Here is a 24,690-nt window from a genome sequence, read left to right on the forward strand (position 1 = left end):
ATATTAAGACAGAAAGAAAGATTGGTTAGAAAGAAAGATCAATTAGTTAGAAAGATCAATTAGTTAGAAAGAAAAATAAAGAATCATTTGAAAAAAGAAAGGAAAGATTAGTTAGTTAGAAAAAGATTATTTGGAAAAGAAGAAAAGAAAGAAGGTTTAGTTAGAAAGATGGATTAGAAAGAACGAAAGGTTTGAAAAAAGAAAGAGATAAGTTTGAAATAAGACAAAGAAAGATTTGTTTGAATTAAGAAAGATTAGTTAGAAAGAAAGAAAATATAACAGAAATATTTAGTAATAGCATTAACAAAAATAGTGTTTTATATCTGTGGAGACTTCAATATTGACTTGCAACCCTCTAGTAAACAACAGAACCACAGAGTTCATTAATTTGATGTACAGCACTGGTTTATATCCCTTAATTACTCGACCAACCAAAATTACAGCAAAGAATGTTACATTAATTAAAAAAACATATTTACCAACGTCATTGACTATAAAGTTGAAAGTGGACTAATATTAAACAATGTCAGTGACCATCTGCCAGTTTTTGCAAACATACATATAGGGCAAGGAAACACAACAAAATATACAAAGACCCAACACAGAACCCATCAATATATTCAAAGACCATTTAATGAAACAAGACAGGGCAAAGTGTACGTAGAAAACGCGAATGAAGCCTATTTATTTTTGCCTGTTGTAACATCACTTTATGAAAAAAAAAAAAAAAACTGTCCTGTATAGTAAAGACAGAAGTAAAGCTGAAATCTGAAGAAAAAAACATGGATAACTAATGGAATATTAAATTCATGTAAGAAGAAAAGTATATTATACAAAATAAATATAAAATAGGCCTATATAAAAACAAACTAACCAGAATCATGAGAAACAATAAAAATAATTATTTCTAAACTACTGGAGGACAATAGAAGTAATATAAGAAACACCTGGAAGGTGCTAAATGAAATTATCAAGAATAAAAATGGTAAAACAGGAGACACTAAATAATTTCTGAAAAAAAATAATAATAATACAGAAATTAAGGATATGAAGGATATGTAAATAAAACCACTTATAGAGCACCAACAAATTCACTGTTTATTAAATTAAAATAACTCCAATTCAGAGATATTGTTGACTTCAAAACTGCACAAATTATGTATCAAATAAATAATCAACAGCTATCGAACAATATTCAAGAGTTGTTCCAGATTAGAGAGAGGATCATTTTGTTTTTAAAAAGAAATGTAAAAGAACAAATTCAAAATATCACTGCATCACAACCAAAGGAGTGAATATGGAACAAGATGAAATCATGTTCAACAATGAGTAAATTTAAAGGACTATTTAAACTGAAGATATTAAATGGATACGAAAAGGATTTGAGGTGATAGTATTGTATACAGGTTTCTTGGTCTACATTTTTAGTTTAGTATGGATGTGTTATTATTTGATTTGCTATGGAAATGAATGAGAAGCATTAATTTGTTTTGTAAGATAAAGATTGAGATATAGGGGGTAGGACCTGAAAAGTTTGTTATAAACTTCTTCCTACTCCTTTTTTATCATGGGTAATTCTAATTTGAATTACTTAAAATATTTTGGAAGATTGTGAGAAGTGGGCTATGATTTTATATAGCCGTTATTTTAATTTTACATATGAATGCATGTCTATATATTATAAAAATAGTATATAAAAGAATAATAATAATAATAAGTTTAAATAGGATTTCAGTAAGTTGGCTTTCTCAAGCCAACTAAAATTTGTTTATGTAGGCTATACAATAGTATGCGGTGTGGGCGTGGTCTTGCCTTGTCTTCGGTTGGAAAGTCCCTTTTAGCCTACTTCCTGCCCTAGGAAAGTCCCGTAGTTTAGGGGGTTGAGCTGATTCATGAAATTCAATTCTTGATGAAAAGCCTAATTCTCTATTTATGACTACTAACTTGAACAAGACTTCGCTGTGGATTCGTCTGCCTACGTTTTCTCTGGTAAGTATATATTTTTTGATTCTAACCAGGCACTGTTTGGTGAAATTCTGCACTCAGATTTAGACCTATAATATACCACCCTTATTATGGGAGTGGGAAATAGGATTGTATGTAATTAACGTTAGTCTATTAACAAATCAATCAAGAAATGTTACAGGGGGAATTATTTTCTATTTTTTATGTTTTATTAATTTATTGTCAACCTTATTTGATGTTCTTTATTTGGTGATTCCTTCTAAAAACTGGGTTGTGATTATTTAAAAACACTGATCATTTTCATTATTCACACAATAATATTCTGCCCTCGTTTAGTCAACTCAGAATGAGGAGATTTGGGCGGGGTATGAGCCGGTCGGCCATGATGGTAGGAGACGCTATCGGTTACCAGCGGCAACGCCTTTAGAACCCTATGTTAGAACCCCACAGAGACGCGACTAAACATTCCAGAGCTCTTTAATTTTCGCGCATTTATTATTTTGGCAGGACAGAGACGGATCTAAGAATACGAGAAAAAAGGAAGAAAGTAAAGCAATGCTAAAAGATAAGGCAAAAGAAAAGGGACCTTGCAGGAACAAACTCGCACAAAGCGCAAAACAGCTATATTTGGAGAAGCAGCATCAAGATATTTGTTCTTTTGCACTAATAACAGTATTATTGATTTATTATTATTACTTATGTTGTCCATTAAACTTATATTGTCCAAATATACATATATTTCAGTTCTCAATAAATATTGTTAAGCCATATCAAGTTGTTTCAAACATTTATTTCAAAGAAATAAAAAAAAGTAATGAACACTCAAACAACACTTTTGCGTATGATCGTTAAGGCACAGCAAACAGTGAAAATCGTATACTAAAGGCATCAGCCAACCATGCAATCCAGCGTCTCCTCGTCAGATACTCTCCCTGATGCTGTGTCCATTTCGATAACCTAAAAAACTGTATTACATTGTTCCTATGGAGTATTTCACCTTTGTCATCCACACATTTGTCATCCAATCAAATGCCAGTAGCTCTGCAAGTAAACAACAACAACAACAAAAAACACTACATTGAAGGGAAGCATGGCAGCACATCACTCCAAACACAGAAGCTACATTTTCTATAGTTTTATTTACATTTTTTAATGTATTTTTGCCAGTATGTCATAGTTTGTATGTAAAATAGAAAGATTGAACTTATTAATTAAAGTTAAAAATCGATTGTAGAATTGCACGTTTTAAATCAGGATTTTTTCAAATGTTTCTTTCCATTAGATTGGACAGTGTTAGGGTTTAAAAGGCCTGTTACTGAAATCACATGTCCAGTAATGCTGATTGAAATGTCTTCTATAAAAAAAAAAATCTATATCACAGTACCGATACATTTTTTAAACTTTTTTAAATGCAGGATATACAGTTCTTGAAGTGCTTGAACATATAACTGATGAAACTATCTCAGATGTTGACTTTATGTGGAGTGATGAGGAAGATGGAGATTTAAGAAAAATATCCATATTTAAAACTTTATAAAGTGAATAACTATCTTTCGGCCGAACGAACATTTGACTTAAATCTAACGTGCAACTTGAATATGAATATTTTTCATATTTTTTTTTGCATCATTTTTTATTTAATATTTTTTATGGATAAATGCACTTTTATGATGGATAGATACTTTTATGATGGATAGATGCACTTTTATGGATTTTCAAAACAGAAACAACAATTCACTGCCATTATAAAGCTTGGAAGAGCAAGGACTTTTTTTATATAACTCTGATTGTATTCGTCTGAAAGAAGAATTTCATACACCTTAGATATATAAATCATGGGCTAATTTAGATTTTTGGGTAAAGTTCAAAGGTATACGACAATTCAGAGGCAGAACCCTACTGTCTAAGGCAGAAGGTTTATCACGGAACATATCCAGCTCTATCTCTCCATGTGGACAAAAAAAAAAACATATTACTGAGATTGACAAGCTACTTATTAATTTCTTATGGAAAAATAGAACTCATCATGTGAAGAAGTCAGTTCTAACAAATCCCTATGAAAAGGACAATGAAAGCCAATTTTTTGAAAGCTCTCTCCCCCTCTCTCTCTCCCTCACACACACACACACACACACACACACACACACACACACACTGACAACAATAAAACCTAGACACAGAACATCTATTATGTACACAAACATGAAGATTGCTTCTCCCTAATTAAATTTATTTTACGATATATAATAATTACATGTTATACTTTAAAAGCTTGACGGTTACTGTGTGACGTCATTTCCGCAATTCGCCCGCTGTGCTGACGCTGTACAGAAGCACAGAACAGAAAGGACATTTTGTGATGTTGAACAAAATTCGTTTTTGCTCTTAGCATTGGTGAGTCTGATTTTTTTTTAGCTCTTCATTGGCCAAAAATCAAGTTTTGATTATCTTAGTAGTGTTGTAGGTCTTGTTTGTGTCCTTAAAATAGAAAAAATTGTCTGGTCACCCCAAGTACGGAAAATGGTAGCGTAAAGAGAAGACACGACTGCCTTTTCCGTGACAACGAAGCACTGGATTTCACCTCGTTTACCTAATATGATTCAGAAACTTGTGGTCTGTGGAATGGAATGAGTCACATCAAGTTATTTGCTTTTCGAATCGAATACGTCAAAGATCTCATTTATCAGAACAAGGGGTGGAATGTCGGAATAATTAATCACCACCCAGTGGACATGCATCACATAAAAAACAAAATAAAAAAAAATAAAAAAGTTTTTTTTGCGTTTGTTTTAAGATAAAACCTTAACCAATGAAAAAGCCACATTTAAAAAAACAACCGTATTTTTGATGCAAGAGAATGAAAATAAGTCAAGGAATATCTTCTGTTTTGTAATTTTATTTGTAATGTTTTAATTGGTGGGAGGAACAAGGAAATGTCTGTTTCAGAAGCACGTAATGATCTGCAATGATAAATCCAGCAGGGGCCAGTTGTATTAAAGTAGCCATGTTAAGACTGTGTCTTCTTAACAACTATTCTGGCCAATTAGTTGGGGCTAATCTTTCTTAGCTTGTGGATTCAAATTAGACCAGTCTACCTTAGGACCATTCTTGAAGTAAAAAAATTAATGACTAACTTGAAAGACTAATCATAGGGGTCTTCATCCAGCTTTAGAAAGAAAAAAATTCTGACTTCTGAACTCTACCCTTCATGTCTTTTGGGAAATTCAAGGTCATTAATTTAGACCTGTTCTCTGTATTATTTTCAGGTTCCTGCATCATAGAGGGAGGACGCACATACCCCCTACGTTGACCTTTTATCTGTTCAGGAGTTAAATTTTTTTTATAAGATTATGTGTTCTGTCATGGACGACTAGACACCAGTCATGGGATATCCAGCAGAGAGAAAGGCTTGAATGGCTTGTGTGACGCACCATGTGTTCACATCTTTGTTAGATTTCTTATTGATTATATGTTAACTTACGGTCCAAAGAAACCACCATTTTTCATTTAAAAATGTGTTTTGTTCAGTGTGGCTTTGGTGTATTTCCTAGTGATCCAGGATGAGTTTCAAAAGCTGCCATACAGGGATTTTATACGACTCATTTTGTTCATCTAACCAAGCTTGCGTTATGGATCACATTATGTTCATGGAGTTTTCAAGGCACGTGTCACCAGTTCTATGAAGAAACACAATTTTGCCCTGTGGTGTAATCCAGTCATGTTGTAATCAGATGATTGATAAGGAGGAATTTGGAGTTTTATTTTTTCATAAGGGGTTAGATGTTTGTGTAATCTTGTTTGTCTTGCTCACATAGTTCATTCTCTGCTTGCACACACAGGGTATTACAATCAAGCCTTTCTCTCTGCTGGATATCCCTTTCTTTCTCTCTTTTTTTCAAATGGAAATTCTACAAAACAGTGCTTTCCTTCGTGGTTTGTGTCGCAATAGCTCCCCTGCCGATTTACAATATGATAATTCTTCTGAACTCTTTCGTATATCAACGTATGCCAAGTTCCCCAGCACTGCAGCAGTGACAGAGAGGAGTCTTGCGCGAGCAGGGTTTTATTACACCGGAGTAGGTGATCGTGTCCAATGTTTCCGCTGCAATGTGACGGCCGACAACTGGCAGTCCGGCGACTGCCCTGCCGAGCGCCACAAACAGCTCTCTCCCAACTGCAGCTTCATCCAGAGTTTACCCGCCACCGCAAACCTCCTGTCGTCCTCTCACTCTGCCTTTTCCCCGCTTCGCAACGTAGCCATCCTACAGCTGTCCGCCCCTGCGACCGCAGTAACGTCGACCACCACGGCATCCGTTTCAGGCCAAACGGAGGAGCAGGTGGGTTACTTAAACATGGGATTCAGCAACCTGGCCCCCTCCAGTCCCATTTCCTCCCGTGGAGTGGAGGATATGTCTCACCAGCGACCTCCGGCTTGTCACAATCCTGGTATGCGTCGGGAACAGGAACGCCTTGACACCTTTCAGAATTGGACTCTTGCTACAGTAACTCCAGCTGAGCTTGCCAAAGCTGGTTTCTACTACCTTGGCCAGGGCGACAGGGTGGCTTGCTTCAGTTGTGGAGGCCAGCTTAGCAACTGGGAACCGGGAGATCGGGCAGTATCAGAGCACCAGAGGCATTACCCCAACTGCCGCTTCGTTCGAGGCGACCGTGCAGATAATGTACCTTTATCCGGTGGCGGCCTTTCCAATGTATCGAACTCGGCAATGCAACAGTGTGAAGAGAGGTTGCTCACGTTTGTCAACTGGCCCTCAAGAATACCCGTTCGACCAGACCAATTGGCTAAAGCTGGTTTTTACTATGTTGGTAAGAGCCTTGGTCATATTATTAATGTCATTAAAGGTCTAATTTTAGTGCTTAGATGCTCATTCTAACATATTCGCAATTATTTCCGTTTCGGTAGGTCGTAATGACGACGTGAAGTGCTTTTGTTGTGATGGTGGACTCAGATGTTGGGAGTCTGGTGATGATCCATGGGTAGAACATGCTAAGTGGTTTCCAAGGTAAATAGAAGAGGCTTTTGGAGTCATTTTCTGTCCCATGATGGCATTTTATTAATTATGCATTTATGTTCTTCTAGATGTGAATACCTGTTGCAAGAAAAGGGCCAAGAGTTTGTTCATCAGATTCAAGCAAGATTTCCAAGACTATTTGAACAGGTATATGAGAGATTCTGGAGTCTTTAGTTCTTTTAAACGATGTGATGCAAACTGATGGATATCTTACTTAGTTCACATGTCTTACAGCTCTTGACTAATGGAGACAGCAACTCAAGAGAATTTGTTGATCCACCTGGTAAGTTGTTTTCTGGTGATTTGGAGCTACATGTGATGCTCATTCTCCATATAAATTCAACTTTGGCTAAGCAACGCCCTAGAATGTAGATTGACCAATCACAGCCCAGCCAAGAACCAACTCCCACAGAGGTCCGACAGTTTTTCACTGTGCTCCATAGACTTTCAACCGAGGCGTCTCATATTTTTGGTCTCGGCAGGCTATTACCGTCGAAGTTTTATCCAAAATATGGTTAAACGTTGTGCCTCAGGCATTTGCAACACAGATACGCGTTTCCCAGAGAGGTTGGAGGGGGGTGTCCTTTTTTTCTCTTTCCAAAACCCAAGTAAAATCCTGACAGTGACAAGTGTCGTGTTTGGATTAAACTGCATGGATGTCCTCAGTCAGCTAAACCCCGCAAAGATCAACAAGCGCATCTTTTTTTACTTCTAACCTTACTGTAAGTGTGAAGTTATACTAGTTAAACCGTTTTATAATGTTTTAGGTTATGATTTTGGTTCATACCGGTTGTTGATACGCTAGCACACGCTGCTAATAAATACAACGTTATACAGTACTCGTGTAGTCTGTTTGCTTTGTAATAACGATTATAGAAGTGAATAGAGACCTACCCAGCTTTGCATGAACAGTGTTGCTCCCTGATATTGTTAGTCCCAGCCTCCGTCTCGATTAGTAGGAAATGCGGTGGTTCATTTTTTGACTGTGACCTGTAACGTTAACATTATGCTTTTGCCTCTATTTTGGATGCCTTGTTGTTGATTGCGTTTCACCTGTATGTCTTGAAAATAGCCTTCGAATGCATATTGCTGCCCCTTTTGCCTACTTCTATCGGACACTTTATTTGCTGCTTTATAAAAGTTTGATAACATTTCAGCAGGAAGAGCTGTTACAGCATAAGCCATGCAGAGCGCAGATGAAGTTTGATGGATGTAGCAACAGTAACTAAGGGGGGCGGGGCTTAGCCAAAGGTGAATTACACCGTATCTTTAGGCTTACTATCAGTGACAATTTTTTCAATGTTTTGTCTTTGATGAACATATCCTTGAAATTTTGCATTTCATGTTGTTCTATATTCATTAATTTTAGTAAAGTTATTAAAGTTAGTAAAGTTGAAAGTGCAAAATTAAGCCAAATTTCATTGATGAGATCAACATTTAAGTTATTTTAACTGCCTTGGTAACTTTTATAACATTAAAACTGACATATAATGTCAATATTCATTTTAAATGAATGTTCATCTCAATTGAATAACATTTTTTTTTTTTTTCAAAACCCATGTGTAGTTGTACACCTTGGTCCTGGAGAAGACCGTTCAGAAGATGCAGTGATGATGAACAATCCTGTGGTGAAGTCAGCTTTAGAGATGGGATTTGAGCGTGGCCTGGTGAAGCAAACCGTTCAGAGCAAAATTCTCGCAAGTGGAGAGAATTACAAAACCGTTCAAGAATTGGTGTCTGATTTACTAAGTGCAGAAGATGAGAAGAGAGAGGAGGAGCGAGAGCTTCTTGCCGAAGAAATGGCATCAGGTATTTTTACAGAATAAGATTGGGTCTCATGAATCAATGTTTGAATTCAATTTAATCTAACTCGTATTGTGTTTCTTTACAGATGGTTTTACTTTTCTTAAGAAACATCATGTTGCCTTGTCACAGCGCCTAAAAAGTGTGCAGAGCTTAATGGACCATCTTCTGGAGGAGAACGTCATCTCACAGAAAGAGTATGACATTATTCGTAACTGCACTACAGTCAAGCAGCAGACAGGGCAGCTCATCGAGTTAGTCCTGTCGAAAGGAAATGCAGCAGCAGAGGTTTTCCGCAACTGGATCAAGAAGAATGATGTCTACCTGCTGAGAGAACTGATGGGTATGTGATATTTGAATCAAATACAAGAAAAAGTGTGAATTTTCAGTGTTGCATGTCGTTAGTCTGCGTGAAACTGCACGGCCAGTAGATAGGAACACTTGAATCACTTAAAAAATAAAAGGTGATGCCATTTATAAAGATCCACATCAAACATACAAATCCACATCAAACATATCACTACATTATATTGACAACCAATTTTTATTTTTTTGTTCTTACTGCAATTTCAGCCCAGACAAATGAAGCTGCATCACCGAGTCAAGATCTTTCAGGTATATTCAAACATGAGAAAAGGTTTTCTTTTGATTTTGCACTTTTTTTTATCTCTAGCCATCACACTAAGAAAATCAGTTAGATCCCACTCTGAAACAGAGTTTGTTTAAAGCAAATAACAGTGTCCATCATGTTCACAGACTTGCCTATGGAGGAACAGTTAAGACGACTTCAAGAGGAGCGCACATGCAAAGTTTGCATGGATAAGGAAGTGAATATTGTCTTCATCCCCTGTGGTCACCTAGTTGTGTGCAAAGAATGTGCACCTTCTCTGCGTAAGTGTCCCATATGTAGAGGATTGGTCAAAGGCACTGTCCGTACTTTCCTATCATAAAGAGAAGTTTTAAAATTAAAATTGGAGCAAATAAAAACAATGAAACCAAACAAATGTTATGTTTGATCTTTTTAATGTTTTGGACAAATGTACAAAAACGTTTGCATTTCAAGTTTTAATTAAGTTCTTAATAGCCTCTGTTGAATTTTATTTTAGATTAAAAATATTTACAGCATATAAAAAAACACATCTGCACATTTAGTGTTTTAATAAATTCATTAATGTACAACAATCATAAACAGTTGATGACTTGTTTTATATGTCCAGGTCTTGAAGGTTACCCCAGCTTGGACCCACTTTGACTTTTACTCTAAGCTTTACATATAATTTTACAACACATTCCATTTCTCGCTTCATAATCTGAGCAACCTGTCAAAAAAAAAAAATACAATTTGACTTGTCACCATTGAGCTTTTTTAATATTCCACAGTAAATGCATTATTCAGAAAGAATGGTCTTCTTAATTACCTGAATGACGTCTTCCTCTGCAACCTCATAGATAAGTTCATCATGCAGCTGAAGTATAAAATAGCCTCCTCGAGGTGGTCTGAACTGATTTCTGTGTCTACCACCTGAAAAAACATATTCAATTCACATTCCATATTTAAAAGTTAAAAAATGCCATAATATGAAGTGGGTCATACCCATTTTAACTGGAGGGTGCTGATGTGATGTAGGCATTCCAGGAAACGCTGCTTCCAGTCTGCGCTGGATGTTGATGGTTGCTAATTTCACAATGTCAGCGGCAGAGCCCTGCACGGTCGTGTTCACTGCCTGTCGCTCTGACTAAAAAAGATGGTTAGACGATCAAACTTAAACTCTTATTCCACAGCAGATATTTTCGAATGGCAGGCTCATGAAGACTTACGTGAGACTTTATGTACACATTCGAGTCCTTTATCCCAGGCAAGAAACGCTTCCTTCCGAGTAATGTCTTCACGTAACCATTTTTCCCACACTTCTGCACAGTTTCACGAAGAAAGTTCTGTATGCCTTAAAAGGTAAGAAATGACGCTGTTATTATCATTACAGCCTTTATTGACCAGAAAGCAAGCATACATTGTCAATTACCGGTGTATCTGGATTTAAATGTCTCAATGTAACAGGCAGCATCATTCTCCTCAATGCCCATTTGCTCTCCAAGTGACTTGGCTCCCATGCCATAGATTATTCCATAACAAATCTGTTGACAAAGATGATACGATTTCAGTGACAACCAATACAATTTTGGTCAAACTTTAGCTCCAATTCTCACTATTAACTACTAAAGTGTTATCAAGCAGTTGCAAGTGATTCAACTAGTGACTACTGTATTATAGTCTCAGATACTTTTTTGAAAGAGACATGTAAATGTATGTACAATAAATAATGTAGCAAACCTGTTTGGCCTCTTGCCTCATGTTATCATCAACCGAAGCAGGCTCCACCATTTTCCACTCAGCTGCTATGCTTTTAAACACATCTGCACCACTGTTAAGCACATGGAGGAGCCGTCTGTCTCGGGATAGGTGAGCCAAGATGCGAAGCTCCAACTGTGAGTAGTCAGCAGCCAGAATCAGACCTCCTGAACACGTGTATAAGATTAAAACAGGTAGTGTTAATGTGGCATAAAACATTTTATAAATGCAAACAGTTGCCAGTAAAGGAAAAGTTCACTTTGAAATTAATTTTTGATATGTTTTAGCTTACCTCAAGGGCATCCAAGATGTATGTGTCTTTGTTTCCACAGTATTTTTAATTTTGACATTTTTTCGGTCAAACCAGTGTTGTTGTCTGTCAGTCATTAAATGGAGGTCTATGGAGCCCACCTCATGCACAGAGAAATCAAAATTAAACATGATTTAATTACTTGTGAATGTAAACTACACACTGATGGCATAAGACACGTGAGAAAACGAACAGTATTTATATAGTTTTTACCTCTTGTTTACAGCCGTCGAACTGATCTGAATCAGATGTCCAATTGAACCGAACTGAACCGTCTCCAACGTGACGCCAGAAGTGATCGCGTGAGCATGTGCGTCACGCATTGTTTACACGGAGATTTCGGAAGTTTTACCTTGCTTTCACTAAACATATTTAGATATATCGAAATCGTCTTCCATTGCGATTTCCAGTATATCTAAATATATTTAGTAAAAGGTGAAACTTCCGAAATCTCCGTGTAAACAATGCTTGATGTAGACGCGCGAGAGATCACTTCCGGCGTAACGTCTGGAGACGGATCTGGTTCAGATTAGTTCGACGGCTGTCAACAAGAGGTAATAATTATATAAATATTGTTCGTTTTCTCACACAAACCTCTAGTTTTGTGCCTTAGGCCATCAGTGTGTACTTGCATTCACAAGTCATTAAATCATGTTTAATTTCGACTTCTCTGTGCATGCTCTTTTAGGAGATCCCCATAGACCTGCATTATGACTGACAGACAACAACGGTTTGACCAAAAAATGTCAAATTTGAAAATGCTGTGGAAACAAAGACACCTACATCTTGGATGCCCTTGAGGTAAGCTAAAACATATCAAAAATTCATTTCAAAGTGAACTATCCCCAGCTCTCTTGACCCAAAAAAGTTTCAAACCTGAGAAGGGAACAAAAGCATGTCTCATGCTGACAGAAAATGGCATCCCTTTATCTGGTGATTTGTCAGGTACTTTTAAAAGTGGTGCCAATAGCTGGTTTGTCTTTGATCGTTTCCCCCTGAAATACATAAATAAACATATCATACAATAAAATATATTTTAAATGTGTAATACTGGACATGTAACTGCAGTGCAACAATGTAAGATCATACCACATCTTGCTTGCACCATTATTCAGTGATGGTTGACTTTCTTCTATAAGTGTTGGCATCTGAATTTCAAAATCTTTTGGGACGTTCTGAATGTTTGGTTCAGTGAAGCTCACACGACCTATGTGAGAAAAGCATTAAAATACTGTCCCGAGCAGACGCACAAATAATTGTTATTTCTTATGCTTCACACCTGTGGCAGTGTGTGACTGTGAGACTGGATGAATTCTGTCCATCTTCAGATGTGGGTGCCACTTCTTCTCTCTTTGCAAGGGGAAAACTACTTTTGTCAAAGCATTCGTGATCCTCCTCCACTCAAGAATAACACCTGGCAACTGATGCAATGGCTTGAGCTTTTCTAAAACATCCTGACGAAACAAGAAAAGAGTGCATTTAGGAAGTGCATACATACCACAGATTTAAACGTTAGAAAAATCTGAGACTATGGAATGTACCTTGGTTGTACTGAACTGTTTAGAAAGTTTGATACGGGCACCCGGTCTTCTAGTGTAGCCCAGTGTCTTCTTATTCTTTGGAGCATTTAAATCTCCATTGGGAGGAAGCTTCAACTCAAGAAACAACACCTATAACAGTTGCAATTAAAGATTATAGATGTTTATTTCTTTTGTTTTTACACAGGATAATGCCTTTTTTGTGGGTAAATGTATTTCGGTATTGTTATTTTGAGTGGCGAGAAGGATAATAACCTCCGCAACATCCTCTGGACTGGTCAGTGAGAAGCTATGTCCTGCAAGCTGATAGGCTTGGGATTCAAGAACACTTAGCTTGGCTTGCATCACATGTTTCTGAGCCTCACATTCAGCAACACTAAACCCCATTCCATTCAGCTCCAACAATGCCAGGCAGTATTGGGTGGGCATCTCCACTTTCTTGAATGAATCTGGCAGTGAAAAGAACATGATATGAAATAATTAGTATTTACAATACTAACTTGAACAAAGACCTGTGGTGTCCAAACCTGCAACTGAAGGGCCACTATCCCTGCAGAATTTAGTTCCAATCCTAATTTTACACACCTAAATCAAGGTTTTCAGGATTGCAAAATTTCTAAGCAAGTGTTTAGGGGCTAGTTGAAGCTAAACTCTGCAGAACATTTGGCCCTCCAGCTGCAGGATTGGATACCCCTGATATAGACTAATTGAGTTGCTAAAATAATGTTGGCTACCCAAGAAACCATCCTTTTCGAGAAGACAGTTGAGTTGCGTCATGACCCTGAAAACCAAAACAGACTCAACAGCAGCTCTGTAACGTCCTGGGTGACTGGGATCTCCATAGATCCCTAAACTCTGCACACTCTGACCAGGACTAATTGCTTCCAACATCGGGAGATCCTCAGTAGCGAAGCTGGACACCATGTTGTGGAGAGTGCGCTCTTTGGAGCTTGAATCCAGAAGCCAACATGCAATCTATTGAAGGACAAATAAGTGAATGTAGTTAGACATCCTACCCTATCAGATCCATCTTTGTGGTTTCAATAATTAAGAAGATGGAGGGCATAGAAAATTGTACTCTAATTTCTGTCTAACCTTTGGGTCTTCAAATGTGCCACGCATAGCAAGCTCACACGCCAGGAGAAGTGTCTTGTAAAGTTGGATAAAGTCATAAGTGATCATCACACTTGATTCTTTTTCCAAGCAGCAATGAATTTGCTTCAGTCGCTCCTCAACTGTAAGAGTCTCATCAAGAGGCGGTGGAGCTAAACTGGCACTTATATCTGTTTGGAGAAAGACAAGAGTAGGTTTGGGGATAGCAGCATTCAATCGAGCAGGTTTGCTGAAGTTGGTAAATTTTTTACGGTTTATTACATTTAGTCCACAAAGTTGACAATCACACGTTTCAAACCTGTGCCTGACAGCTCCTGTTGTAGAGATACAAAATAAGCATCTTTTGCGCCCCAGCATACAGACATGCCAACGACAACAAGATCCTCATGTCCTTTCAGAAGGAAGCCATCTTTTCTTTTGTTCCTCATTGGGGTGGTAGCTTCAAACATGGGATTACATACGTTTAAAAACTTGAATACTAAAACATATAGGAAAACAATTTCATCAAAACATCTTACGTTTTTTGAATTTTCCACCAATAACTGTCTCAGATTGCATTGGGGTTCTGTCTATCTTCTCACAGGCAACAGCAAGAGAAAATCTGTCCTTTGTTTTCCACTCCTCTACAAATGTTTGGAAAAGCCTTCTATCGCTTGCCACATCGATTATGGAAAATGTTTCTGGACTGCAGGAGTTAGAAGTAGGGAATGGTGGACACTGAGAAAGTCTTGTAAAGCCGTCCTCAGCCTGACACGTGTCTAACTCTGATGCTGAATTTCTCCTCAAACAAGATTGATTATCTTTCTGGGTATTGGGCTTAGAATTTGTATCCAGTCCGGACCTGTTCTTGGTGACATTAAGAGGTGATTGTACAGCTGTGGTGGTCATTTTGACCCGTGGTGTTACTGGTTCAGAAACTGGTGTGGGAGGAACAGGGTCATTCTGTGTCACTGGTTTGGCCTGGATTTGCACAACATCTTCAGTTCTTATGCTTCTTAGACCTCGCTGCTCAATCTCATGGTTCGTTATTAGGGAACAAGCTTTTTCGACAAGAACAGCAGCTGCATTTGCTTTCACCACAGTTGAATTTGACTGCCCTAGAGGCTCAGATAAGGTTGAAAACTGATCAGACCATTTATCAAAAATGTCCTGCATTCCAGGGCTAATGTGAAATGATGAGTGGTTTAATTGTCGTCTTTCAGAAGAAACTTTTGGATGAGGCTCATTGTTTTGTGATACATGTAGTTCAGACACAATGTCATCTGTATAGCTGGGGTTCTCTGCACCCAATCTTGGGCCATCACAAGCCTTGACAATATTGTTCATTTTATCAAGATACTGCTCTCCAATAAGTAGTGAATCTCCCCATTCAGAAAGGTTGAAAGATGATTCGCCCCATTGGATTGCTTCCTGATCCTCTGTTGACACAACATCTCTCCTCTCTGGAATGAGTTCTGGAGAAGAGCCATTTGAATTTAAATGTGCTTCAATCACCTGCTCTTCCTTGTTTTCTCGATCCATTGCTGCCTCCTCCATGGCGTCCAAGATGGAGTTGTCATAGAGACTGTCAAACAGAAAGCTGCTGCTCCGGTTGAAGCTACTGTCAGTAATATGATCAGAGGACTCATGATTTTCCCCTTGGTCAGTGGGTTTATTTACACATGATTCGTCTTCAGCAGCTTGGTTACTGTAATTTAAAATTTTCTCCAACTGGCTGTCAGTAAGTGAGATGTTATATTTTGGTTTGCCTTCAGAGGATGGGCCATTCTCATAAGATGATAAACATTCAACTGGGTCTTTGTTTCGGTTTTTAGATGCATGATTCTCACTTTCAAGGAAAGATGACTGACTGATTACTTTCATCTTATTTGCTAAAACAACATAATTGTCCTGTTTATTTTCTTTGAGAATGTTTAAATTACAATTGCCATGTGAAAAATGATCCCCTTGAAGCATTTTCTCAATCTGAGTATCGAGTTGAAAACTATCCCCAAACTCTTCCAATCCATTTGTGTACAAGTCAGGGGAGCTGAGCTTTTCAGAATGACAGGCTAAATCCTTTTTAACTTTGGTGTTCACTTGTGAGCCATCTTCATTCTCAATTGCGTGGTTGACTTTCCTGAAACTGTGAGTAACCGTTTCTCGCTTTTCATGTTGAGTTTCATGGTAAACCTCTAGGGTACTCTCATTTAAATGTTTTGTTTTAGATTTGCACTTCTTGCCCCTACCTGAGGTGAATACATTGACATTTGTGGCTTCCCCATCCTGTAGTATTTTTGACTCAATGTCTTGGTTCAGTTCAACAATTGAAGACTGGAGTTTCATTTTGTCTTTATCTATTCTACAGTCTGTTTCATGTTTATAAGAGCAAAGCTCTTCAGCTTTTGACATTAGTTTAGGGTTTTTTGCAATCTGAGTTGCCGTTTTTGCTCCATTGACTGTGGGTGTTGCTTCAGCATCTGTAACGTTCATCTTTCTGCGTTTTGAAACAGGACTTACACAATGTTCGTCATTGCCAGCGATGCAGGTACTTTTTAGACGGGAATTATGTCCGGAGCTCCTTTGAAGTAATTCTGAAGAACTATCCGATGACTCAGCTGTCTGATTATTCTGACAGCCCTTATCTTTGGCATTTATTGATTTGAGAACTTTATGCAGTACACTTGATTGCTGTTCACAATTCTTAGCAGGCTGACACTCGACAGATGATACACCAATATCCATTGTTTTTCCTGAACTGGTAGTGAACTCTAATGGCCGCAAAAGAGGATGGAAACTAATGTCAGCACTTTTATCCACCACCATCTGTTCGGCCCCATTCGGATTTACATTTTCTACATGTTCTGGGTCTCTTGACATGGACTGTAGAGGTTTTTTGTTGGATGATTTTTCAGGGGAATGGGAATCTGGCTGGATCTTTGTTGAGAGGGAAGCTGGGTTCCATTCCACCCCAAGAAGAGCCAAATCCTGCTGGAGGAGCAGACGGGCCTCAGCCACGATCTGCTGAGCAGCTTCCCTTTCAGTCAAGGCTTTTTTCCCACTGACCCAGATGCAGCGCATGTTCTTGCGTTCTTGAGCCTCCACCTCGCTCTCATCCACCGCATGCCTGGAGCTGCAGATATTCAAATTAACACTGTGTGACTTCAAATAATATAGGAATTAACCAGTATTACAACATGACATCATGACTTTTGAGTAAACATACACGCCACTTTCAAGTCAAGTGGCATGTTATCTATTCGTATTTTGAGCTATGCGAGTGTATGCGTGTATGTCTACGCTGTTAAATGTACGAGTGATTCCGCGTGTATGTACATGCCGTTAAATGTCTAAGCGAAACGAAGCAAAATGTAGATCTACATCTGGGGAGCAATATTCTTTTTCCTAGGATGGTAGGGGAAGACTCATAAATGGTATTATCTCCAGTGATAGGTAGGTTTAGGGATGGGGTTGAGGTAGGTCATATATTTATATATACAGTAATGTAACGTTAAGTCAACGGCATTCATAAACACACTGAAAAGTGATTATGTGTGTTGATAGCACGCGCTGGAAATACGAATTTCATGAGATCAGGCTGAGTATTAACATTCTGGCCAAAACAATTAACTGATCGTTATTTTCATGTTATGAACGCTAACAAAAACAAGCAAGTTTAACACCCTAAAATAAAAATAAAACACTAAAAATCAGTCATTTTAAATGATACAAGTAAATTTAGGCATCCCAACATTAATGTACCATACCATATGAAACATGGATATTCCGAAAGATATTTCCCAAAGATTATATTTAACAGTGTTTTTACATTTTTAGTGATTTAAAGATTAACTTAAATTGACTGTTCAATGACGAGAAAGTTTCATTACCTTTTGAAAGGGATAGCTTTTCTGAGGGCCTTCTCCACCTCTGTAACATCAGCTCTGGCCAACTCTGCCACAGTGACAAGTCCAGAGCTGTAGAGTGTACGTGCCCTCGAGGCGTTTAATAAAGAAATACGAACCAGATCACACAACTCCCTCTGGACTCCAAAACTCAGACGACTCTGGAACTGGGACAGAAGCAACTCTAGGTTGTGCCATCCGAGTCGGTTACAGAAGACCGTAACCATACCTGGAAAAAATTGCAAAATTTTAACTTTGCCATTTATCTCATACTGATGAGCATGTAAGCCTATTTCCATCTCAGTGTAAAAAAGTAACAGCAACTTTATTTTTAAAAATACATAAAAATACATATATATGTAAAAATATTGTTTTAATGTATGTGTTCTTTTTTTAAAGCTTGATCTCACTTCGTATTTAAAAATTTATCTCAGTTATGTTTTTTAATGTAACTCAGAATCAAGCTTCCATAGATATGCCTGCATCAATGTACCTGCATATGTTGAGGCAGACTGCTGAAGTGACTGAAGCTGTCCTCGGCTACAGCCATACTTCTTTGCGACAGCTCCAAGTGGTTCTTCGCTTACCAGGTCAAGGAGAACTAATGTTGTGAAAAAACTGCATGACAAAAATGTACACATTAACATACTACTACTTAACTGTAAACAGTAATTAGATGAAGCACTCAAAATTGAAAAAATACAACACCGTTTGTGAATGGCCATCTGTCTTCGTTGCTTCTCTGTTTTAGCAATTAATTTTCCACTAACAGAACGGGCCAGGAAACCTTCTTGAATGCCCACCATCTCAGCCACCCGCTTCATTGCAGAAGGTAGTTGCTCCCACAAACAGAAGAACTGGTACCAGTCTATTGTCGTCCAGTCCACATACACAGGTGTTATCTTAAAAATGCATGGCATGATTTTGTTAATAACCCATATTTTTATATTAAGAACCTAACTGTAACTATGATAAACTGAAGTGTTTTGCCTACCTGGTAGAGTATATGGAGATCATTTTCCAACACAAACCCTTTCATTGCTCTCTGAAGATCTGCAAAAATTCCCAGGGCTTCTGGGGGTGATAAAGATGAGGATAGAGTCGCAGAACCCAGATGCGTGGGGCAGTACCTCTCCACTGTCAGACAGATAATTATAAAATGATCAAAATCTCAACATCCATCACACACCACACGAAAATATTGTCCGATTTTCTTTCATATCCTTAGTTTTGTTACCATCTCCCTCCTTCTGTACATTTATGAACTCATTGTCCATCAGCCACTCTATGCAGGCCTCAATAGCCCCTTTGCTTCGAGTTTCTGATTCAGCTCCTTCCTGATGTTGCTGTTCGGTTGCCATGCTGGCTGCCAGCAGAGTGCAGGAAGCATACATCCTCACATCCTGTGGTGAGCTGGCAACTCCTCCAACGATGATCTTCAATCAAAGTAATGAAAACAAAATCCTGTACATACTCACCCAAGAAAGTTTCATACAACAAACTATGAGGAGCAAGACATTCATACCTCCAGGATGGCCCTGAGCATGCTGGTAGTGACGCCCTCTCCCTCTTGCTTCACCAGGCAGCTGCTGATAGGCCTGAGAGAGCCCTGGATAAGGCTCGTCCCCTTTGCACGTTCAGCCTCTTTACAGACCAACACACTCTCACCTGAGACATCATAACAACTCTCATTTATTCTCTCTCTCTATATATAATATAATATACTGTAATATAATAAATCACTCACCCATGGTGTCCACTCCTTTACGGCCAGCCCGTCCCACCATCTGCTTATAGGTCAGGATGTCCAGCAAATGACCATTGAAAACAGGAGTTCTGATAATCACACGTCGAGCGGGCAGATTCACACCAGACGACAATGTGGAGGTGGCCGCTAACACCCTAATGTAGCCTTGACGAAAAGCTCCTTCTAGAATATCCCGCTCATCGAATGTCAATCCTGAAACAAAGGTTATGAACAAAAATCATTTGAATATTTTTTTATAGTTTAATTTAATTATTTAATTAAATTCTTTAAGCATCTTTTGTTTCATCGTTTTAAAAAACAAATGTTTTAACTGAAATAATGGTTAATACATATTTAGAAAAACTTGTGAAAATGTATTGGAACTTTATTTTAAAAAATGTGTATTTATGTGAAAAATCAATGCAAGTTTAACATCAAAGCACATGTACCTGCATGGTGGAAGGCCACCCCCCAGGGAACAGTCCGCTGAAGGACCTGGTCTAAGCCTGCAGGACTGCGCTTGAGTTGCGCTACTACATCCTGAAGACCTTCCTGCTTCAGACATATACTTTGCACTCCAGAGCCTGACTGCATTTCTGTAAAAGCAAATATTGTTAAAGCATAATACATTATCGCTATAGTAAAATATCAACAAATTCCCATCTGAGTATCTGTAAACCTTTGTGATGAAGATTGTAAAACTCTCTTCCAATGGTATCTGCTAGTTTCTCACACCAGTTTTTTGAAGGGCAGAAGAGCAGTGCAGAGTGTCCGTCCCGCACTGTTTCAAAGCAGAGGCTAACAATGTGGTCATCATCTCCCTATGGATGGAAGAACATCTTATCTGTTACTGAGAATATTCAGAAGTAAACATTAGCTGGTGGAGTTTATGAATATGCCAACAAATATGTCAAACTCAGACCTTAACTGGAAGAGCTGGGGTGAACTGTCTGACCAGGTTCAGAGATCTGTCATAGACATTTGAGCCGATCTTGACCCACTCCATCAATGGCACAGGTCGATAGTTAGTACTATACAGCTCAGCATTCAACCAGCGGGCAAGAAGGTCCAAGTTTGGCAGTGTGGCACTCATACCAATAATTTGGACACCAGGAGAAGTACTTTGACCAGAGTCCCTTAAAATAGAAAAGATGTTGACCTTCACCATAGATGATGATTATCAGAACCATTGCTGAAGACTTTTACATTATATTATGGCATACCTTGCTGCGTTTTTTTGGGCAATGTATTGGATTTTCGTCAGCAAAAGTTCTAACAGATATCCACGACCAGTGTCCCCAAGCATGTGCAGCTCATCGACCACAACAATTCCTGCAATTTGGGCGAACAATTACTTTTATAAGAGCACCTGACAGAAAGTTAAGAAGTAAGGAGATGTCATTATTTTACCAAGTAGATCCAATTTGTCTTCTTCAATGAGCCTGTTGATGAGTCCATTAGCTTTCTCTATTGTGCAAATAGCGACATCCAGAGCTGAAAACCCACCAGCTGCTGAAGTGTTCCCCATATACCCCTCCACTCTGACCCCTGCCTCCTGAAATACATTCTGGGTGAAAATGGCAAGTAAAATATTAGCAAATCTGATCAACAAAAATCCAAGATGCATACTGCCAGACGTATTCAGAAATATATGGACATACCGTATAGTACTACAGTCATAGTTGATAAAGGAAAATACAATAAATGATTAGTGGGCCAACTGACATAGTTGACAATTATATATGAACTCAAGAAAAGGAAACCAACCTGTAGATAAAACATCTTCTCTCGCGCCACAGACACGAAAGGAAGAATGAACATGGCCTTCCGTCTTGTTTCCAAAACTCTTTTCAAGATTAACAACTCAGAAACCAAAGTTTTCCCTGCACTGGTTGGAGCTAAAAAAGGAACATTTAAAATGTTTAAAACTGGGGGAAAAAATATCACACAATTACAGATATTCTAAAAAAAATAGTAGAGCTGCATGATTAATCGTTAAAAGATCGCAAGCTTGAGCAATTCAGCTTTTGAATGTAACATCAAATAATGCTTCAAATAATGATTGAATTATTACATCGCTACCCCAATAAGTGGTCTGTTAAAACATTTATTGTTATTGAATCATTTATTCAAAAGATTTGTTTAAAAAATGCTGATTCATACAGTAATGAAACAAGTGAAGTGTTTGAGTCATTGAATCTTTAACTCAAACCATTTTTTTAATCCTTCAGATTAATTCAACATTTTAAATAGACAGCAGTAATAAACATTTTGTCAGAACCGCTAGTAAATCACATGTTATTTTTTGTTATTTGTCTGTTCAGAATCACAGGAGAGTCGATATCTTTTTTTGAAACTAAAAAATTGTGATCAATTCATCCAGAATCCTGCAGCTCTAAAAAATAAGTATATAAGTTATAAGTATATATTTTGTATTTGTTGCAGCAGGTTAATTAAGGACAAATAAAGCATTTGCAGCCAACAAGAAGAAGAAAAAAATAGTTATTTACCAGAATACACCAGGTTCTGGCCCTCCAAGACTTTGCCCAAGGTCAGACACTCAGCCTGCCACTCAAACATCCTCTGAACGCCCAGACTCTGGTACTTTTCCAGAACAGGCTTAGGGAGACCCCAACTTGAGAGCATAAGCTTGTCTGACTGATTAGCAGGGCGTCCCATATGGATGCTTTCAGCTGTTTGGGATAATTATTATTATGCAATAATTATAGTTTTCAATAGTAAAATGGCACTCAAACTGTTTAGAGTCAGTACATTTCTTTTTATTTATTTTTTTATAAATATATTAGTACTTTTAGTCAGAAAGGACACATTAAATTGATTAAAAGTGGCAGTAAAGACATTTATAATATTACAAAATTTGCCTATTTTGATTATTATGAATTATGAAATGATGATTGATTATTATGAAAGACAAAACTTCCAAATAATGAAAATCTGAATATTGAAGTCACTTTATTAAATGGTGATCAAATAGTGACATCTGCCATGCAATAGTGGAAAATTCAATCTACCTGCATCTGGAAGTGTAGCATCACCGAGGACACTAAGATCCAGTCCAGGAGGAGGGGTCAGCACAGAGACTGAAATGTTTTTCAGTGACCTCTTCTGCAACATGGATCGCTCTTTAGCAGAAGCCATATGTGTCGGACTGAACAAAATGTAATCCTTGGAGGTGTTGACAGAGTCATTTGGGCTGGCATCTCTTCTGAACTTTAAATTTTGCTTGTCATTTGCTACTTTAGATGTTTTTTTCATGGAGTTCAGGATCTTTTGAGGTGAATAATATTCCCCGTCACGTTTCAACTCACGGCCACGGGCCCGCCCTCCTGCTTCAGTCTTTTTGGTTTCACTGAACAAAAGCTTTTGAGCCAAATCCTTCCAATCATTCTCTTTTTTGGCTTGTGTTCTGGTTCTTTTGCGCTCTAATGGTGACCACGCTGACCCTGGACTTGAAGGGCTGATATTTTCTGCATTTTGTACTTGCTGCTCACATATATTTTGTGGCAACTCAGAGTTTTTCTGAAGTGATACAGATTCAGTTACATGTTGAATATTTTCATCTTTCTTGAATTTCAAGACTTCTGGACCCAGTTCATTAATGGCTTGTAAAATATCCTCATCCATAGCCAGAGTGGAGTCTCCTGGCATCCATTGCTTATTCTGCATTTGTTTTTAAAAAGATAAATGTTAATTTTTTCACTTACCAAAGCTCATCGGTGTAATAATATATTGAGTAAAACAATTAAAAACATACAGTTGGCTCATTACATCTTCTCTTCTCATGTATGTCTGTTGCAGAGGAACATGCCTGCAAGTGACTTGATTGTCTATTCGATGGTTTCTCATCTGCAAGAACTAAGCTACATGAAAAACTAAAAGTTAGTGACAACAGTATATTTCACATCTGATAAGCTTTTGTTTCTCATCCTGAGGAAAAAGGCTTTTATCTAGAAACTAAATAATACATAGTTCTGTTATTTAAACACCAATGTTTTCAATGGGCACTCAAACAATGTCTCACTTGTTTATTTGTGTACATGAAGGGTTCAAAACTTCAAATTAAGCAGGTGAACCATTCACCATGTCAACCAAGTTTGTAAACATACACCATCAATAGAACCACAACACAGTTTCAGATGGCATACCCACTTACCCTTTAGTCTTTACAATCCGATGCTGTCCCAAATAGATCTTACTTGTCGTTGATGTAGTCATCACATTAAAAATGAAATGGCTGTAAACTAATACAGTGCTGAGGTCGAATTAAAATTAAAAAGTCAAATTATTATTATTATTATTATTATTATTTTATTATGGTAACGTTAGTGTTGTGTTGCTACCTCTCGTTGCTCCGCATAAACAAACTCATGTTACTGAATTAAAAGAAGTTACTGGCATTTCTCTCGTGATTACAGCCAGTTGAGCTGAGCTGCTGACATAATTCAGAATCAAGTTATTTACATAACACCATCGCAAATCATTTAAAAGAGTAATGATTCATTTGTCCTTACATGCATTTAAAATATGTTTGTGTAAATGGATATTTAATGACAGTTCTAAGAAACCAAAACAGTGTAAAGGAAAACAAAAAACAACCAAATCAAAGAGCCCGCGGTGTTTGCGCACAGTTGTCCGGGGGAAACACGTCTAGTGTTGATGCTTCCTCCAGTGACTGTATACAGATATTAAACAATATTATTTCGTTTTAACTTTAAAAAAACTTTCAAAATCATACAATGAGCAGTGTTTTCATGCCGTTATACTTAAAAAGAGAGAATGTTAAAACAATTACATTAAATTCTTGTTGTGTTTTGTTCGTGAACTAATCATTTATCGAATCAATCTTTTAAATGAATCTTTCGTTCTACTTTGCCGTACTTTGCACGATTTGTTTTTCGTTTACTGAACTTTTAAACAAACAAGAACAAACAG

At 37.8% G+C, this 24,690-nt stretch overlaps 2 protein-coding genes across 3 annotated transcripts; one reads left to right on the forward strand and one right to left on the reverse strand.

The window, feature by feature from the left end:
* Window positions 1-1,841: 1,841 nt before the first annotated feature.
* On the forward strand, window positions 1,842-10,139 carry birc2 (baculoviral IAP repeat containing 2). 2 transcript variants are annotated; one of them, XM_039693576.2, is made up of 9 exons: window positions 1,842-1,989; window positions 5,232-6,789; window positions 6,887-6,986; window positions 7,064-7,142; window positions 7,230-7,278; window positions 8,562-8,804; window positions 8,887-9,141; window positions 9,372-9,413; window positions 9,555-10,139. In XM_039693576.2, exons 2-9 carry the CDS (start codon window positions 5,865-5,867, stop codon window positions 9,746-9,748), a joined length of 1,887 nt encoding a protein of 628 aa, XP_039549510.2. In that variant the 5' UTR covers window positions 1,842-1,989; window positions 5,232-5,864; the 3' UTR covers window positions 9,749-10,139. The 2 variants fall into 2 exon arrangements, with proteins under 2 accessions (XP_039549510.2, XP_039549511.2); XM_039693577.2 differs by lacking the exon at window positions 1,842-1,989 and adding an exon at window positions 4,233-4,359.
* Window positions 9,631-24,418, reverse strand: polq (polymerase (DNA directed), theta). The gene is made up of 32 exons (XM_039693572.2): window positions 23,912-24,418; window positions 23,513-23,618; window positions 22,770-23,418; window positions 22,248-22,430; window positions 21,505-21,635; window positions 21,148-21,304; window positions 20,961-21,069; window positions 20,660-20,873; window positions 20,417-20,558; window positions 20,187-20,333; window positions 19,738-19,950; window positions 19,516-19,658; window positions 19,228-19,426; window positions 18,985-19,127; window positions 18,699-18,892; window positions 18,484-18,608; window positions 17,976-18,219; window positions 14,625-17,218; window positions 14,405-14,545; window positions 14,089-14,276; window positions 13,728-13,968; window positions 13,249-13,442; window positions 12,997-13,125; window positions 12,735-12,909; window positions 12,545-12,662; window positions 12,332-12,450; window positions 11,128-11,312; window positions 10,820-10,931; window positions 10,617-10,741; window positions 10,393-10,534; window positions 10,217-10,320; window positions 9,631-10,117 (listed from the first exon to the last, which is right to left on the reverse strand). The coding sequence occupies exons 1-32, from the start codon at window positions 23,971-23,973 to the stop codon at window positions 10,004-10,006; spliced, it is 7,842 nt and encodes a 2,613-aa protein (XP_039549506.2). The 5' UTR covers window positions 23,974-24,418; the 3' UTR covers window positions 9,631-10,003.
* Window positions 24,419-24,690: the final 272 nt, after the last annotated feature.

Source organism: Pimephales promelas, chromosome 19 (assembly GCF_988280905.1).
Source record: "Pimephales promelas chromosome 19, fPimPro1.hap1.1, whole genome shotgun sequence".
NCBI classification, from domain to species: Eukaryota; Metazoa; Chordata; class Actinopteri; order Cypriniformes; family Leuciscidae; genus Pimephales; species Pimephales promelas.